We start from the raw sequence: 17,639 nt of genomic DNA, 5'->3' as shown, positions 1-17,639 counted from the left end.
GTCTGGTTATATTTTCATTAAACGCAATACAAATCTCTGTATTTAACTTTTTTTTTATAAATGTAATAATAATAAGAAGTTTCCTAGATAGATAGAATCCATTAGGAAAGAATTAAATTGCAACTTTTCAGATGTCTAACGTATTTCTTGGTCATGTGCTCTTCTTAAAAGCAGGAGAAAACAATCAATGAAATGCCCAGAGCCCTAACAACAGAAACACTTGTTTGATTCAACTTTCTTGGATGAATGAGCAGAAGGAAAAGCTCAACTGATTAATTCTGCAATTTATCCAACGTGGTTTTGGGGTAAACAGAAATCCCAGAAAGGGCTCTTAAGGACAATGAAATTATCCTGCTGGCAACAGACCAGTCAGGCATGGCACACACCAGATCCTTAAGCATTTTATCTGTCACCTGAAGTAGGAAGATATGCCAAAGGGGGCATGGAGAAATTAAAGGCATGCAAATACTGATAATTTATCTATGGATGCTGCCTTTTACTGCCTTAGTTTAGCATAGGACTATGAAGTTTGTTATCAGATGAAACAAGCTGGGAGCATGCAAGGAATCACAGCAGAGGATGATTGGAAAATCTCCCCACTATTTCCATGCCTGCTGAGCTTTGGGTTGGAATACTAGCTTCCTGTTCACTTAGCTTGAACTACCGTAGCTTAATGGTAAGAAAAAAGGTAGGAGAAAACAACATTCCCTTAAGTAGGTGTATGTGAGTGAATTAACTTCAACACAGCAAACAAAGATGCTTGCCATATCTGGACAAGATTGGTATCATTAGAGCAATTATGGGGAATCTATAGGTTGCTGCGACCCACACTCTAGAAATTGTACGCTGTGCAACAGAAAACTTGGAGGACAAAGCTCTGACTCTGTCCTTGAGGGAAGAAAAGCTAGGACAGGCATAGGCAAATTCGGCTCTCCAGATGTTTTGGGACTACAACTCCCATCATCCCTAGCTAACAGGATGGGATGATGGGAATTGTAGTCTCAAAACATCTGGAGTCCAAGTTTGCCTATGCCTGAGCTAGGACATTATTCAGGACTCTCCTAGGTGGAGAACACAGCCCTTCTACTCTTTCATTCAAAGGAGTTGCCTACCTCCTCAGCTCCACAGGATGAAAAGACTGCACAATAAGGTCAAGGCCATTTAACAGCCAACCACCTTCTCTAGGGAAGTGGAGTTTACATTACTGGTCCACTCAACATATGGAAGCCTCCAGTTTTTTTAAATCAAGGAACTTGCAATGATAACGGCCTCAGCAGGACCCAGGGAGCTCTCCAAGAGCTGCAAGTGATCTGGGTGCCCTGGACTGTTGCTTTGGATCTTTGCTGCGGATTCTAGCCTTGAATCCCTATTTACCGTAAGACTATTCCTCATACTCTTGATGGGACACAGACAAGCTCTCACAGAATAAGGACTACAGCTCCCATCATCCCTGACCATTGGCAATGCTGGCTGGGGCTGATGGGAGCAGGAATCACACAAACATCTGGATGGTGATGGATCCCTATATTAAAGAGAATTAAGAACAACTCACTGTATTCTGGAACTATCCAATTCCCCACAAAATAATTCCAGTGTGAAGTTGCTGAATTATAAATAATCTGGAAATCTGATTTCCCGTCTCACTACTGTATTCATTAACAAAGGAGAGCTAGGATGGTTGTGTTTTTACCAATAATTGCTGGATGGCCACTTATCCTTTCTTAAGCTGTACACAGAATTGCCATACAACACAGAAGGAGGCGGTCTACATCAGACTCCTGTCTGCCAGGATACCTCATAATGGTCAGATTGCTTTACCTGTGCAGCCTGAACATTCTTTTGTGATGGTAAATACTTTTAGTTCCTGACTCCAGGTCACAGGCTCACTCTATTCATAAACAAATACACCCTTAAGACAGGGTTTGTAAGGAAAAAGACAAAGGGAAGGTTTTCCCCATTTCCTTCCTCCTTGCAGAGAAATATATTGAGGTCCATTTGGGAGAGTCAAAATGGCTTCAGGATTGCTCTCCTGTACTATTTCAGACACGTGGTTTATATACTTATGTATGTGTTTGCCTTGTGTTTATGAACGCTTATTTTATATTTGGGACCTTAAAATTCTCACAACAGAACCCTTTAAAATTCCAGCCGAGTATTAAAATAAATTTGGATTTCAGAACAAGTGCTCCAGTTTACTCCTCCATCCCAACCCCTTTTCCTTTTGTGTCATGTCCTTTGGGCTCTTTTTGCCTTCAAATGTAATGCATATTTATTAGATGTGCATATACATTTCATAAATGCACAATACAAGATTTTTGGGAAATATACTGTAACCCGAGTTTTTTTTTTTAATTCGACAGACTCCGCCCACTCAGAGGGCGAAAGCATTGCGCAATCGCGGATGCCGCCGTCTCTTCTCAGGAAAACTCAAGCGCGCTCTCTCTCCCCGCCCCGTGGCAGGACGGTGGGCATAAAGGGACAAACTAAGGATGGCGAGGCTTGGAGGGGCGGGGGCTCCAGGACTACCACGTGGTGCGCCGCTGCTCCAAGCATGGCCGGAGAGGAGTCTGTCGGCAAAGAGGAAGATGCCGCCGCCTCCGATCGGCGCAAGCTCAGCGAGCCCGGCGCTACTCGCCGCTGCCCGCCTTCGGCACTCCTGAGGAAAGCCTTCATTTGCTCCTTCCCGGACTGCGACGCCATTTACAACAGGGCCTGGAAGCTGGACGCGCACCTGTGCCGGCACACGGGAGAGGTCAGTTGGGCAGGACTAAGTGGGGGGGGGGGACAGGAGAGCGGCCATTGGGCGAGAGCGTGTCCGCAAGAGGCAGCAAGAGGGAATCGAACCTTGGGGCGCCTGAGCGCGAATGCAGCGGCTGCTATTGGAGCGCGGCCTCCGTCGCATAGCCAATCGAGGGGAAGCGGGCCGTCATTGGCCGGTCGAGGGTGACGCGCTTGTTCGGGGTGGGGCTCTCTGGAGATGACGCGTTTCCGGATAGGGGCATGAGGGTTTGTTGAGTGGCTGTCAAAAACTGCAGTGGTGTGTACGGCGCTCGCGTGAAATTATCATATATATAATAATTGTCATATACACATACATACATACACGTCGCCTTTTTCCCTGAAGGGACTCAAGGAGGGTTACAGATTAAAAAACAAACAAAATAACCACTAAAAACATATAAGACACATGCATTAAGGAAACAATTAAGTATTGATAAAAGTTAAACTTTGAAAGGGGGGGGGGGTTGCTCCTGAGTAAATGCAAATGAAAATCTCTCAAGAATAGTGGCCAGCCTTCTAACTACTAAAGGGGTGAAACTGGTCCTAGATAGTGACTGGGGGAGTTTCTGTAACAGGAAAGCAGTAAGTCAAATATTTGTGGTGTATTGGACAAAAAGTTAACCTGGGGTACTTTTTTAAAACCTTTGTCAAATGCAAGTCAAATAGACATGCTACATTTGATCATCAGAAAATTGTCCTATGTAAATTAGGGTAATTTGCATAGAGAAAATCTCTGGAAACTTTTCCAGTTATTTTTTTTAAAAAAAGAATTCCCCCATCAGCTAAGTATGGTATTTGGTGTGCAAGAGCCACTGTTTTGGGAAGTTGGTAGGATGTGTAAGATGATGAGTAAAGCAAATAAATTTGTGATATAAAATCAGCTGTCTTTCTCCTTATTAGCGGCCTTTCGCTTGCGATTATGAAGGCTGTGGTAAAGGCTTCACTAGGCTGTGCCATCTTAAGCGCCATTTTCTTACGCACACTGGAGAAAAGCAATTTGTGTAAGTATACTATGGGTGTGGGTGGGGAAGGTGCTGGAATTGTTAGAACAACAAAAATCCCAACAGATGTTAAGATCTACAGTTTGGAGGTTTGCTGCCACAGGAATAGGATTGGGTGAAGCTGGCAGTTGTATGTTTGCGTAACTAATAGGGTTAAAATACTTTGTTGAGGTTTGGCTAAATGAAAAACTTATGGGTGAAGTGGAGGATATTAAATGAAAAACTTTTAAAACAAGTATGGTTCTGGAACATAGGATATTGTAGTTGGGACACCAGTTTCAGCTTTTAAGTCAACTGTTTCTCTTTTGAGGTCTGCATTTCCCTCCAAGGCAATCTGTCAGGGGCTTCGTAGAGCGCTGCCTTATACTGAGTCGGGCCTTTGATCCATCTAGCTCAGTATCGTCTATAGTGACTGACAATGGCTGTTCAGGATTTCAGGCAGGGTTCTCTGCCAGGTGTACTTGGAGATGCCAGATATAGAACCTGAGCCCTTCTGCATGCAAAGCAGATGCTCTACCACTGAGCTACAGCCTTTCCCTAGCATGCTGGCTGTGGGCAGAGCCAAAGCCAACAGGGGCCAGAGATTAGGACCCTATATGCATTTAAAGTAGCATCATACACCTTTGAATAACATCACTCTGCACCTTAATAAACTGATTCTTTGTGGGAAGCCATGGCTATTCAAGTGTTATTATAGTGCTTTAAATGTATAATGCAGCCAATTCAATGATTTGACTAAGGTTTCTTTAATTAGCTGGCATCTGGAAAGGCCTGTTGCACCTGCTTGTATTCTTTCATATTCTTTATAGAGAACATACACTTGTGTATTTGTAGGTGCATGGCGGAGGGCTGCAATGAGAGATTTACAACAAAATCAAACTTGAACAAACACTTTGGTCGCAAACATTTACAGCATTGTAAGGAATACATAGTAAGTGGCCTTCTTTATTTGCCCAAATAGGCTTCTGATAGGTATATAAATGACTAAAGGTAAAGGTAAAGGGACCCCTGACCATTAGGTCCAGTCGTGACCGACTCTGGGGTTGCGCGCTCATCTCGCATTATTGGCCGAGGGAGCCAGCGTATAGCTTCCAGGTCATGTGGCCAGCATGACAAAGCCGTTTCTGGTGAACCAGAGCAGCACATGGAAACGCCATTTACCTTCCCGCTGTAGCGGTTCCTATTTATCTACTTGCATTTTGACGTGCTTTCGAACTGCTAGGTTGGCAGGAGCTGGGACCAAGCAACGGGAGCTCACCCCGTCACAGGGATTCGAACCGCCGACCTTCTGATCAGCAAGCCCTAGGCTCAGTGGTTTAACCACAGCACCACCTGGGTCCCATATAAATGACTAATGATAAAAAATCCTTTGCTCAGTGTTAGGAAATAATTCATTAAATGTGCTTGACTTATTAACTCTTTTGCCAATGTTAGAGGTTAGCCTGTGCATCTAGGTTGTGATTAAGCAGTACAATTATCTGTATACACATGGTCAACTTTTACCCATTGACAACTATGGCAGGCGGATATACCCTGTTTGCTTGCAGGGTGCTATTTGCTTGTAGCTAGCAGTGGGAGCCCATTCTGTGCTGAGGACTCTAACCAAAGCTTTGCTGCATGCTGTGTGCAGGTAAGATACTAGTGTGCACTAGTATCTTACCTGCACACAGTGACTACATTAAACCCCAAAAGTCCTGGGTCCTTTCCTCAGCTTTGCCATAGTGATCTTTATGGCATGATGTAAAATTGAGCATATGCTAGTACTTTACGTTAGCCTGCTACTCACAGTAACTATCTTGGTTTTTCCAAACAGTGTGACTTTGAAGGATGTGGGAAATCCTTTAAAAAACACCAGCAGTTGAAAATTCATCAGTCTGAACACACTGGTGAACCACCATTCAAGTAGGTGAATATTCCTGTTTTTTTCATGGAAATAAGTATGGAGGTTTTCAGGGTGCTTGTAGGTGTTAGGAGTCGTCCTACACACGAGTAGGACCTTGGCAAAGACACATGCCCGACTGGCATGTATTCTGCCTCCTGGTTGATCGTTTGGGAGCTTCAAAAGCTTTCTTCTGCCCGAACACCACAGCGACTGATGCCAACAGACATCAGGGATGCCCCCTCAGGGATCCGCAGAGTGTTCGCAGTTTGCGTAACAGAACTCAGCATTTGGCTAATCTACTTTATTTACATATAAACACACACGGAGCACTGCAACATGGCTCCCTCTCTCTCTAGCATCAGACAGCGAAGAGAAAGAACAAAGGACAATAATCCCATTTCATGGCACACAGTAACACAAACATCCTGTCTCCGTCACTTCCCACTCTCTGGAATGATAACATATACCATCATGTGATAGACAACAATCCCATGACTGCAGACACAGGGAATGAATCTTCAACAGTAGGCAGGAATTTTAAATGGTTGCCCTGAGGAAGATGATTTTTTTATTTAACAGAGCCCGAAGACCAAAATTAAAGGCTAAAATTACAAACCCTGGGAGAATAAAAAGGTATTCACCAGGCACTTAAAATAGGATCTCATCTCCAACAAGGCCCTCTCCTTACGTAGCTCTATTAAGCATCCTATATGCTGGCACTGTGAAAATAAAACAAAAGCCATCATGATCAGTTAGCTGCCATTCAAAACTTGAAAGTGAAAGATGTAACCTAAAAATGTGGCACATTGAGCTTCCAACTGGAGAAGAACAGTAAAGGAAAAGTCCACTTTCACTTACACTGTTTATGAACTGGGATTTTTATTTTTGTTTTGAGTGTTGTGTGTTTTGTTTTTGTCATGTAGGTGCAGCCACGAAGGATGTGAAATGCGCTTTTCCATGCGTGCCCATCTGAAGCGTCATGAGAAGATTCACGAAGGTAAATTATTCCTCTTGCTTTGGCTGTGTAAAACCCAGCACTGTTGTAGCTTTAATGGGTTGCCATCAGATATAAGGCTCAAAACTGGAAGTTATGGAAGCAGGTCTGTTGGTTTTAAATCAGATTGAAATCAGTCACAGTGCAGGGTGTGTGTCATTTCAATAGCAAATTATATGTAGGGCAGGAGTGTGTGAAAAGCCTTCTTTGAGCCTACATTAGGGCTGACTTTGGGAATGATGCTCCTCTTAAAGGTGGTTTGTAAAAGGCCTCTTCCCCATTGACCCCATGCTGGGTTAACATTTCATTGAGGAATACTATATAAGTCACTGTTAAGAGCAGTGGCTTACTGTACCAGAAACTCAGCTTCAAGTTGAGGTAATTTGTTTACTCTCTCCTTGGACAGCAAGATCTAGGCAGAGCGTGGTAAAAGATGTCCTACAGGAGGGGAAAGAGAACCTGTGGCCGTCCAGCTGTGAATGACAGCTCTCACCATCCTATTAAGGACTGCCTTACTGCTTATGTTCGGTCTCGACCACTGAGATCTTCTGATAGGGCACTTTTCATTGGTCCCACATACCTCTGAGGTTCAGCTGGCTTTTACCACAGGCTGAGGTTGTAGTGTGGCAGGTCTTGCCCTGTGGAACTGCTTGCTTGTAGAGGTTCAGCAGGAGTCATCATTCCTGCTGGTTTTACTTGATTTCTTAAAGACTGAGTTATTCAGATAGGCCTTTCATACTTGAGGTGCTTTGCCAATCACCTTTTACCGTTGTGTTTGACATGGTTAATGTTTTTACTTAGTACTGTGCTTTTTATGTTGTATACTGCCTTGTGAGATATACGAGAGTGTGGTTTTTAAATAAGACAGTCAATCTGTCTCTGCCCATTGGCTGGGGCTAATGGGAGTTGGGAATCCAACTAATGTTTGAGGGGCTGCAAGCTCCCCTTCTATGCCCTACAGCATGTGGCTTTGCATTTATTTACTTTTTTATATTAAAAAAAGGTTGTTTAAACTGTTTTTCTTAATAGGTTATGCATGCAAAAAGGATGGCTGTTCATTTGTTGGGAAAACCTGGTCAGAGCTTCTGAAACATATGAGACAAAGTCATGTCGGTAAGTACTATCAGAACCTTTACACATTGATTCAGCTTGAACGATTTCTAAAGTTTGAAACCCATTATGTACTCTTCCCCCCCCCAAAAAATAGCAATCATTTCTTCTACTAATTATCCTTTCTTGACTTTGTTTGCTTTATAGCAATACAATATGCTGTGCATGCAACTAGTTTCAGGTGTGCATTTGTAAGCATGGCTATAATTGTATATCTATACACAAACAGCAATTGCATAACTCTCTTCAGTGGGTTAAAAGCCTGTCATGTGTACCCTTGACAGTCCTAATAACAACCCTAAAGCAGGTCAATATTATTCCTTTTCACAGATGGGGGATTTGAGACTTGGGGGGGGTTGTAGCTTGTTCAAAGCCATCAAGTGTGTTCATTGCAATGGTAAGATTTGAACCAGGTCCTACTACTTGGTCCACGGCTCTGGACTTTTGGTCACTCTGCTACAATATCTCATATGTAGGGTGCAAGGAGTGTTAAATTGTCCAATTGTCTAATTGGCAATTATCAATAACACAGCTTTGTGAGACAGAAGGATAGCAGAGAAATCTATCTGCCTACGAACAACTTTAGCTGTGTTGCAGACACTTGCAAAAAATACTCGCCCAGTACGCTCTGTCACAAATGTCCAGCCTTGTTTCTAAAACGTCCAGAAACTTTTCCTCCAAAGTTCAGATAACAGTCCGTAGCAGCGAAAGCTTGATCCAACTTTTCTGTGCCTGTGAAATAACTCACGTCTACTCCCTTGTTCATTAAAACAAAGAGATTTATTGCTTAGGGCAGCTCAGCCGGGTGAGTTCATCTCCATCTTGACTGGAAGCTGCGACACGAACAGACAGAATAAAAACATACAGTGTCATATATAACAGATACAACAGCAACAGGTACTACTTCCTGTTTACTTCCTGTTTATATGGACACGTCACAAGGCCCCGTGATCCAGGACGATTGCTGAGCTATTAACCCTCTCAGCTCACAAGGAGTATGTGTGTACAGCTGATGGATCTGAGTAGAAAGTAGAAAGCAGTTGAACAGGGATGGAGAACCTTTTGCTTACAGATCTGCCAGGTGGCCCAATTCAGCCTGCACAGTTGTTTTTGGCCAGCCACACCCACCTGCCAGTTACCTGACATATGACAGATACAGTATGGGGCCTACCGGATGTTGCTGAAATACAGCTCCCATCATCTTTGGCCATGCTTGCTGGGGTTGATGTGAGTTGTAGTTTGGCAGCATCAGCAGGGGGCAAAGATCACTCCAACCTGTCATACAATGTCAGCTGCAGCTGCCCTTTTGTAAGGAGGCTTGCATTTGATGTCATTTAAATTCAGCAGTGAGTGCAAGCCTTGCTACTTTCCAGTGGAATTGGGTTCAGATCATATGATATATCAGGTGATTGATGGGTAGCTGCAGCCACCCAACAAACAGCATGCAGAAGTTTGCCCACTTTTCCATCTGGCCTGCTAGACAGAACTGGTTCTCCACACCTGCTGTAGCAGAAGGCTCTGAGTGCTTGCTGGATTGTACCGGTGCAGGCGATACTCTGATATTATATTCTGCTGCTGAAAATAGTATGCACGTAAATTGTTCCTCGCCTTTGAAAAAAACAAGAGGTGTCACCGTTTAAATCCTGTTTAGAAATTCTTCTATTTCAGGTTTTACATTGGGTCCCTCCCCCCCCCCCACTCCCGCGCCCATTTCATTTTCTCTCTCATCTCCAGAACCGATAACCTGCAGCGTGTGTGGCAAAATATTCCGCCGCAAAGATTACCTCAAGTGCCACCAGAAGACCCACGCTGCCGAGAGAGAGGTGCTTAAATGCCCAAGGGAGGGCTGTGGCAGAACGTACACAACCCTGTTCAATCTTCAAAGCCACATTGCCTCATTTCACGAGGCAAGAAGATCGTTCACCTGCGACCACCCTGGCTGTGGGAGAGTCTTTGCCATGAAAGTAGGTGTTCTCAAGTTGACCTTAACATGCACATTTTTCTTCCTCCTCTCTTGGTCGTGCACGTATAAACTTTTGATTTTTGTTCTTTGCAGCAAAGTCTTGTAAGGCACGGTGTTGTACATGACCCTGACAAGAGAAAGTTGAATTCAGAAGTAAGTCAGAGGTTTCAGTTTGCTCTCCCCATGCAGGTTTAGGTGTGAACCCGCTTTGAATTGCAGGGCCTGAGTGGAGGATGTGATTGTGACAGGTTTATTACTGAACAGGGGTAATCTGAACACTGGGGTCTACATCAGCGTTTATCAAACTTGGGTCTTTGGACTGTAGTTTTTGGACTACAATTCCCATCATCCTTGACCACTGGCCCTGCAAGCTAGGGATATTGGGAGTTGTAGTCCTAAAAGTGGGGGGGGGCAGGTGACCCAAGTTTGGGAAACTGTGGTCTACGTGATGGAACTAGTTTATTTCTTTGTGTGCTGATAATAGCTCATAGTGGTTGGCAAATGGGAACTGATGATTTGGTGATAACAAATCAGGCACCCCCAAACTCAGCCCTGCAGATGTTTTTGGCCTACAACTCCCATCATCCCTAGCTAACAGGACCAGTGGTCAGGGATGATGGGAATTGTAGTCCCCAAAGATCTGGAGAGCCAAGTATGGGGATGCCTGCTTTAAATGAAATATCCATCAGAGCTTATTTGTGAAGGTGACCTATATGCACAGGGCGGGGGTGCATATCTACGTTGCCTTGAAGGGCCTTAGAGGTGCAGGGTTGATCTGATGTTTTGTATTGAACCTGCTGGCTTGTAGGAGTGCCTGCTCTTTGCCGCCTCCTGCTTACACCCTACTTCTGCATTTAAATATCAGAGCAAATATAACAAAAGTACCGTTAAGTTGGATCCATAAATAAGTCAGCTATAAAAGGGGCTGACAGAAACATACTCTTCCAACCCCACCCCACCCCGTCCTGAAAAATCTCCCAAACAGAGGGGGAAACTTACTGAAGGGAATGTGGGGCAAAGGTTGAGGGGATCCCTGAAAACTGGGCAGAGGCAACTTCCATGAGTAAGATTTCCTCTTGTGAAAAGGGCCTCCACCAAAATTTCAGGCATTTCCTCACCCCCAGCACCAATTCCATTCAATAAAGTCCCCAGGCCCCAGGAAACTTATCTCTGGATCCAGGGCTCTTTGCTGCAAATGGAAACCAAACCCTGAAACTTCTCGCCACTTCGGAAAACAGACAAGAGTGGACAACACCACTTTACCATCATTTCCCACTGGTTAGCTGCCAAGATTGCTGACCATAAAACGTATACGTACTTTTTTTAAAGCTTTATTGTTTATATGTTTATCCCCTTCTGTGAACCACAAATCTATGTGTTTCTTTTCAAAGGCTAAAAAGCCACGTCCCAAGCGGAGTTTGGCCTCACGTCTGAGTGGATTCATCCCGCCTAAAGCATGTCGAAGAAATGTTTCCTCTGTAGATGAGACTCTGATCACACCTAAAGTGAGCGCCACATTGCCTACTGTGGAAACACTGTCCCTTGGCTAGATTCTCAGATGAACATGGGCAATATATTCATGCATATGAAGTTGAAAATGGCTTTACGAAGTAGCCGTTACTGGCAAGTCTATGGGGTCTGTAAAGAAAACTGGAGAGACATTCATTTTTTTATATATATAAAAAATTAAATCACTGCTTGAGAGTTTCTGATTCAGTGCTGTCCTTTCTCTTCTCTTTCTCATCTCCTTTGTTCTTCTCCATTCTTTTGTACTCCTGGATTTCTTTGTTTGACATATGCCTCAATACACACACGCTCCTTCCTTCTTTGATAGTGCGGGGCTCAGAGAGGTAAGTCGCTTTCCCAGGCATCTTATCCAAAATCTGACCAAAGAATGCCAGCTGAAAAGGAAAAGATGTACTGGCATTATGAATGTATTACTTGAGCCTTTTAAAAAAAAAGTTTAGTGAAAGGACTTGACTGAAGTGTAAAAAAATCAGACATAGGCTGTTGCTATGCAATGAACGCTGTTGGTGGCAAGCAGAAATTCTATCATTTTACAGATTCTGACTTGGGTCACTTAGAAATGCCTGACGAAGCACAGCCTCCTCCATCTTGTGTGTTAATTTAGTGCACTGGTGAGCAACTCGATTGGGGTTGGAGACTTGCCTATCCCCCATTACGATATTCTCATTATCGTTCTGGCAAGTTCTATTGGGACAGATGCCACTTCACTCTGCATGCTTATTTTCCTCATTTGATTGACAGCTGCACTGGGGAAAGATAAGTAGTACCCTGAACTGGCTCCGAGACAGGGATCTCCAGCTCTTGACCCCAAATCTCTTTGTAGAGGTCAAAATTAGCTTACCTTCACCCCAATTTCAACAGGAATTACTTTCATATAACTATGCTGCTAAGGATTGTAGCCAATTTTAAACCGTAAGCCTGCATTCCTTATGCAGGAATGTGTGGCGTTAGACATGCTTTAAAGCAGGGATGGGAAACCTCTGGCCCTCCAGGTGCATTGTGGCTAGAGATGTAAAGGACTTCAAATTTCTAATTGTGGACTACAATTCCCATCATTCATGATGGCTGGCCAAGCTAGCTGGGGCGATGGCTACTGGGAGTCATAAGAACATCTGCAGAGTTTCAGGTTCCCCGAAGCATTTCACTCATCAAGGTTATGGGCAAGAAAGAGGGAACTGGCTGCTTGAAATCTTTTTAAAGCATCTAAAAAACAAAAAATGCTCCAAATAGTGTTGGCAGAAACGTAAGTCATACTAAAGGTCAGTTCACAATACTGGCCAACTTGACTGTGAGAGGCCCTCCATGAAAACTTTGGTTGTAACTTACCATCTTTTCCTGTCCACCACCACCTCCCTTTTGCTGCAGTGTAACCCGGACATGATGCTTCTTGTCAATCCACTGCTGAATCTGTTTCATCTTTGTGTCTAAATCGTGCTGCTCAATTGCTGTGGAAAAGGTTAGCTCCTTCTGCTGAACGGGGCCTATTGAAATGATAAGCAGAGAGATTGTTAAGATTTGTTTTCAAGCAGCTGTGTTCCAAACCAGCTCAGATTTAATTATGTATGGGGGTTTTTTTTTTTGAGGGGGGGATTGCAGCATGAATTTCACATGGCAAAAGTATATGACTACCCTATGTTCTCCTACAAATGGACCTTGAGCTTGTTTGGAGGTTCTAGCAGGGGAGCGCAGCTATCGTATACCCTTGACCGAAGAACGGTACACTCCTATCTGGGATGGTCGTCCTCTTCCACCGAGCGCACATGTGAGGGCGATCTGGCTGCGACATCTGTCACCCCACTGATCGCCAGGGTTGATTCGGCTGATCTGGCTGGCTAGGCGGGTGCCCCCTTCCTCCCTCACCGCTCCATGTGCGTCCCTCCCGAAGCTGCATGCTCGGTGGAAGAGGACGACCATCCCAGATAGAAGGAGTGTACCGTTCTTCGGTCAAGGGTATACAATAGCTGCGCTCCCCTGCTAGAACCTCCAAACAAGCTAAAGGCAAAAGTATATGAAGTACAGTAGCTCCTTATTTACAGAGGCCCAAATATCCTTAAGAGGACAAGAAATGTACAGAAAATGGTTTTTTCTGCTCTTCCTTCCTTGCTCCCAAGTTGTTATTGTTTTAATATGGCTAATAAACTGGCAACGCATATGCTTTTATTCTTTTTAGAGCATGACTCTGGGTGATGTAGTGATTTGGATCTATGCTCAAGTGGCAATGAAGGAAAGCTTTTTTTTGTAGTCTTAAGAAGTGTGCCTTCTGCCAACCGTGCTGTAGTTATGATAAAGAGCTATGTAGGGCATTAAAATACCCAAAGCTAGTGGTGGTTCTGGGAACATCTTATTCTCTCCCCTCCACTTTCTGCACTTGTGAACTAAAGCAGTAATATAGGAGAGCCTGCAGTCTCTGTTTAAAAAATGGTGCTATCCCTGTATGAAATCCTGGAGCAGATGCAGATCAGCATACTTCCCATTATTTTGATAACCAACTAGGCTAATAAATATGCATTTAGAAAAATGCAGAGAGAAAAAACCAAAGGACTAGAGCCTAATCCATCTTTGAAAAAGCTTTTTAGAATTATGGACTGAATAAGTGCTATACATACCATTTTTAGAGCTAGCTTTCTGCTTATCTCTAAGTCTGAGCCGCTCTTCGAGGATCTGCTGCCCGGACATTAGTCTGTACATTGGAGGGTCTGCCTTCTCATTCAGAAGAACAAGCTTCACTGCCCTTTCATCCATGATTCGAATCACATCTGCCCTGTGGATGTTTCCCTGGTTTTCGCCGTTCTCATCAATCAGCTGAATAATCCGGTGGGGGATTTTCCTCCCAATGCTTTCAATTGTATTTTTGAAACTGGGGATTCTTTGCTTTGCTTTTAGGTTCTCCTTGGCATCTTCATGAGTACAGAATGCTCGTGTAGGGACAGGAAGAAGTCCTTTTTGAGAATCTCTCGTTATCCAGGTTTCCAAGGCTGTAGTCCTTTTTACTGGTTGCACCAAAAAACTGGTGAAATACTTAGTGATGTGATTCACTTCCTTCCTTCTGGCCTGATCCAATAGTTTCTTTAGGCACAAGGCAGCCATTCTGGATACATGGGGGTGGGGGAATGCCCAGAAACCTAAAAACAATATTTAAAAATGAGAAAACCTTGTGAAATAAATATAGTTTCATAAACTGCTTTGAGGTTTTATTACAGCTAAGAGGTATATATGTCTTTTGAAAGAAATAAAAGAATATTTTTAAAAAGGCACTGAAGTTGCTTGCTTAAATTATCAAGATATCCTTTCCTATGTAAACACCTGTAAAATTATATTGTATACAAGTTTTCAGGTGCCCAGAAATATCAACATACCCAGGCCTTTGCTGCTGTTCATAACAGTATGTTATTTTTTTAAATTCCTGCCTGTTTTCAGATGTATTGCATTGCATTCTAATTAATGTATGACAGGACTTATTTTTAAATTGCACACCCCCTTGGAACTGCTGTGGGAGGCAACAGAATGATACCTTAAGGGTATACAACAGTTTATTATCAGTTGGATCCTGTAGTAGTGAGAGCACGCCTGCGCGCGCCTGCAGTCTGGCCCGCCACAAGGTCTGAGGGACAGTGAACTGGCCCCCTGCTTAAAAAGTTTGCTGACCCCTGCCTTAATAAATATATAACCCTTTGCATGTATTGGAGGTGCATCCCATTGAGTTAAATTGGGACATTCTTCCTGGCAAGCGTTTTGTGGCCTAGGGGGTGCAATCCTATTCCTACTTACTGCGTAAGCCTGATGGAACTCAGTGGGGCTTCCTTCTAAGCAGACATGCCTAGGACTGCTCTGTAATTAGGTTGCATGAACACCATATTTGCTTATGATTTTGGACAAAAAAATAATGTGCAATTTTTTTGCAAAAGCATGAACGGCGGATTTGATACACATGTATGTGTGCATATGTATGCATGAGTGTGTAAGAATCTTGCACCCCTTATGACAAGGCCAGAGCATAATGTGTTGGGAGGAAATTTTGCTCTAGCCTGCAGGGGCTACAGATGCACACACCCCTTTTGGAATATCTATGTGTGAAACATTTGCCTGGCAAACGAGTGGCCCCAAATCAGATCAGGCCTACTGAAACAAATGGACCCCAGTTAAATAATGGCCATTCATTTTAATGAGTCTTCTCATTGGATACAAACCAATATTTTTATCATTTTCACATTTTTGCAAATTTGCACATTTCCAACTGTCCGCACACCTGCATTTTGTCAGATATTTTCCACTGAAGGGAGGATGGTTGTGGTCTTAATTCAAAGATTTTCATGCTGCCTATGCGTGGTGCTTTATTGAGCAATATTACGCGTGCTTGTTTCGATGTAATCTGCCATGGTATTGCTTGGCAATGAAGAGTGGGAAAGAAAGAAAATGGGAGATTTATAAAGTGGGAAAATCAACTGGAGAGGATGAAAAGAAGCAATTTACAGTTCCTGCTCTGCAGTTATCCAGTGAAACGGGCTGTACATTTAGGGAAACACAAGAAAGGACTTCATGAAACAATGCATCATACAATTCTTATAAAAATGCATTGCAATGTGATGTTTGCTCTGTAACTTTGCTTTAGTGGAGTGGTGGGGAACTTGCTGTGGGCCTCAGAACATGGCTGGACTGCAAGTCCCATGGTTGGAATCCAACAACATCCATTGGGACATTAAAGAGAGATCCATTCAAATGAGCATAATATATCGCAGCAACTGGTGAATGTCGCACTCCTGCTTTCTATCAGCGCATTAAGCCCTCTGCAAATCCTCATGTATCAGGTGCTTGGAAAAGTGTGCATTTCACCCTGTGGACGGTACACGCCAGAGATTTGGGGTGGAACCTCTTAAAACTGACTAGCAACTTAATGGGGTACAGCAAAAGACTTTATATACAGTATACACATACAACCCGCTGTACCACGCAAGGCTGCTGGAATTTGGGAGACCTGCGCGTAATCACAGATGTGATTTAGACTTCACCATTTGGAGCGAGGGCTCAATCCGAAGCCGCGCCTCGAAGCTCTGGCAGGCAAACACAGCCCTTCTCCGGAGCAGCAAGCGAGGGGTGATCGTTCACAATGGCCGCGGGTTCAAAGGCCTCCTGCAGGGCGAGCCCCTCGGCTTACCTGTCGGTCCCCCGGGGGCCGTCAGCAGCTCCAGCGCCGAGGAACGCGGGACAGGAAGCCAAACGACCCGTCGGAGGGGAAGAGGAAGGGCTTGCGGAGGAAGCGGGGCGGGGAAAGGCCGAGCCGGTCTTCCGAGAGTGCCTGGCTGGCTGAGCAGGGGAAGGGAAGGGAAGGGTGAACGGAATAGCCTCAGGCAGGTGCCTCGATCCGGGCGCTGCGTCCTAGCGCGCGGCTGGGGCAGAGGCTCGCGCTACTCGCGGGTGCTCTTTTTGCTCCCTGAAATAGCAGAGCAAATGTTACATTGGAGGCGAGGTTTCACAGCTAAGGACGGACTGGTGCTTTTCCAGTTCGCCTGGACTACGACTCCCATCATCCCAGGTCACTGGCTCTGGTAGCTAGGGCTGATGGGAGTTGCAGTCCAGCAAAAACACGTGGCAGGCCCAAGGAGTCCCCCAATCCTGTTATAGCATCGTGTGTACGCAGAGGGTGCCATCTAGCTATCTAACTGAACTACATCTGATCTTGGGAATCATGAGGTAGGTGCAGATGTTTTGCCCACAAGATGACTCATATAAACCTTTCTGTGCTGTGAACCATCAGAGATCTATGGATGAAGGGTGGCACAGGAATCAAGTGCTGTAAATAAATAACAAATGAATAAGGGCTTGCATTCTTACATCTATTATCAGTGGCTGTACATTTATTGAAACAAAATAAAAAAATATTCCTTCCAGTAGCACCTTAGAGACCAACTAAGTTTGTCATTGGTATGAGCTTTCGTGTGCATGCACACTTCTTCCGAAAGCTCATGGCAGTGACAAACTTAGTTCGTCTCTAAGGTGCTACTGGAAGGAATTTTTTTATTTTGTTTAGACTACGTCAGACCAACACGGCTACCTACCTGTAACTAGTACATTTATTGCTACGTTTATGTCTCACCTTTCCTGCAAGGAGCTCAAGGTGGCGTACATAGTTCTCCCTCCTTATTCTACGCAATAATACGGTGACTCACCCAAAGGCACACAATGAGCTTCACAGCTGAGGAGATTTTAACCCTGTTAGTCCAGTTCCTAGTCCAGCACTCTGAGCGTTAAGCCACACTAGCTCTCAAACAATCAAGTATATGTTTTAAGCAGGCACAGCCTGTTAGATTAGTGTAGATTTCCGTGATGTACCGATTGATTTAATAAACATTCAGCTAAGATTAGATTGATGAACACATGTTATGT

General features: G+C 44.1%; 2 protein-coding genes across 5 annotated transcripts; one reads left to right on the top strand and one right to left on the bottom strand.

Moving 5' to 3' along the window:
- The first annotated feature begins 2,379 nt into the window (after positions 1 to 2,379).
- GTF3A (general transcription factor IIIA) lies at positions 2,380 to 11,443 on the top strand. Its single transcript, XM_035116078.3, has 9 exons — positions 2,380 to 2,752; positions 3,682 to 3,782; positions 4,617 to 4,713; positions 5,596 to 5,684; positions 6,588 to 6,661; positions 7,688 to 7,771; positions 9,503 to 9,732; positions 9,825 to 9,884; positions 11,123 to 11,443. The coding sequence occupies exons 1-9, from the start codon at positions 2,402 to 2,404 to the stop codon at positions 11,279 to 11,281; spliced, it is 1,245 nt and encodes a 414-aa protein (XP_034971969.2). The 5' UTR covers positions 2,380 to 2,401; the 3' UTR covers positions 11,282 to 11,443.
- Positions 8,527 to 16,562, bottom strand: MTIF3 (mitochondrial translational initiation factor 3). 4 transcript variants are annotated; one of them, XM_035116079.3, is made up of 5 exons: positions 16,411 to 16,562; positions 13,865 to 14,380; positions 12,585 to 12,739; positions 11,050 to 11,632; positions 8,527 to 9,858 (listed from the first exon to the last, which is right to left on the bottom strand). In XM_035116079.3, the coding sequence occupies exons 2-4, from the start codon at positions 14,343 to 14,345 to the stop codon at positions 11,423 to 11,425; spliced, it is 846 nt and encodes a 281-aa protein (XP_034971970.3). In that variant the 5' UTR covers positions 14,346 to 14,380; positions 16,411 to 16,562; the 3' UTR covers positions 8,527 to 9,858; positions 11,050 to 11,422. The 4 variants fall into 4 exon arrangements, with proteins under 4 accessions (XP_034971970.3, XP_034971971.3, XP_088524384.1 ...); XM_035116080.3 differs by having other exon boundaries at positions 16,265 to 16,495; XM_088668258.1 differs by having other exon boundaries at positions 16,203 to 16,462.
- Between the last annotated feature and the right edge of the window lie 1,077 nt (positions 16,563 to 17,639).

Source organism: Zootoca vivipara, chromosome 4, assembly GCF_965207765.1.
Source record: "Zootoca vivipara chromosome 4, rZooViv2.hap1.1, whole genome shotgun sequence".
NCBI lineage: Eukaryota > Metazoa > Chordata > Lepidosauria > Squamata > Lacertidae > Zootoca > Zootoca vivipara.
Note: the sequence above shows the minus strand (reverse complement) of the source record. Positions and strands in the feature narration are given on the sequence as shown.

Excerpts from the sequence above, each read along its gene's own strand:
- GTF3A (XM_035116078.3), top strand. The coding sequence starts at position 2,402 with ATGCCGCCGTCTCTTCTCAGGAAAACTCAAGCGCGCTCTCTCTCCCCG. Across the intron at positions 2,753-3,681 it reads TGTGCCGGCACACGGGAGAG|CGGCCTTTCGCTTGCGATTA; the intron begins GTCAGTTGGGCA and ends TCTCCTTATTAG. Across the intron at positions 5,685-6,587 it reads ACTGGTGAACCACCATTCAA|GTGCAGCCACGAAGGATGTG; the intron begins GTAGGTGAATAT and ends TTTGTCATGTAG.
- MTIF3 (XM_035116079.3), bottom strand. The coding sequence starts at position 14,345 with ATGGCTGCCTTGTGCCTAAAGAAACTATTGGATCAGGCCAGAAGGAAG. Across the intron at positions 12,740-13,864 it reads GAAAGCTAGCTCTAAAAATG|GCCCCGTTCAGCAGAAGGAG; the intron begins GTATGTATAGCA and ends TCATTTCAATAG. Across the intron at positions 11,633-12,584 it reads GTGGTGGACAGGAAAAGATG|CTGGCATTCTTTGGTCAGAT; the intron begins GTAAGTTACAAC and ends TTTCCTTTTCAG.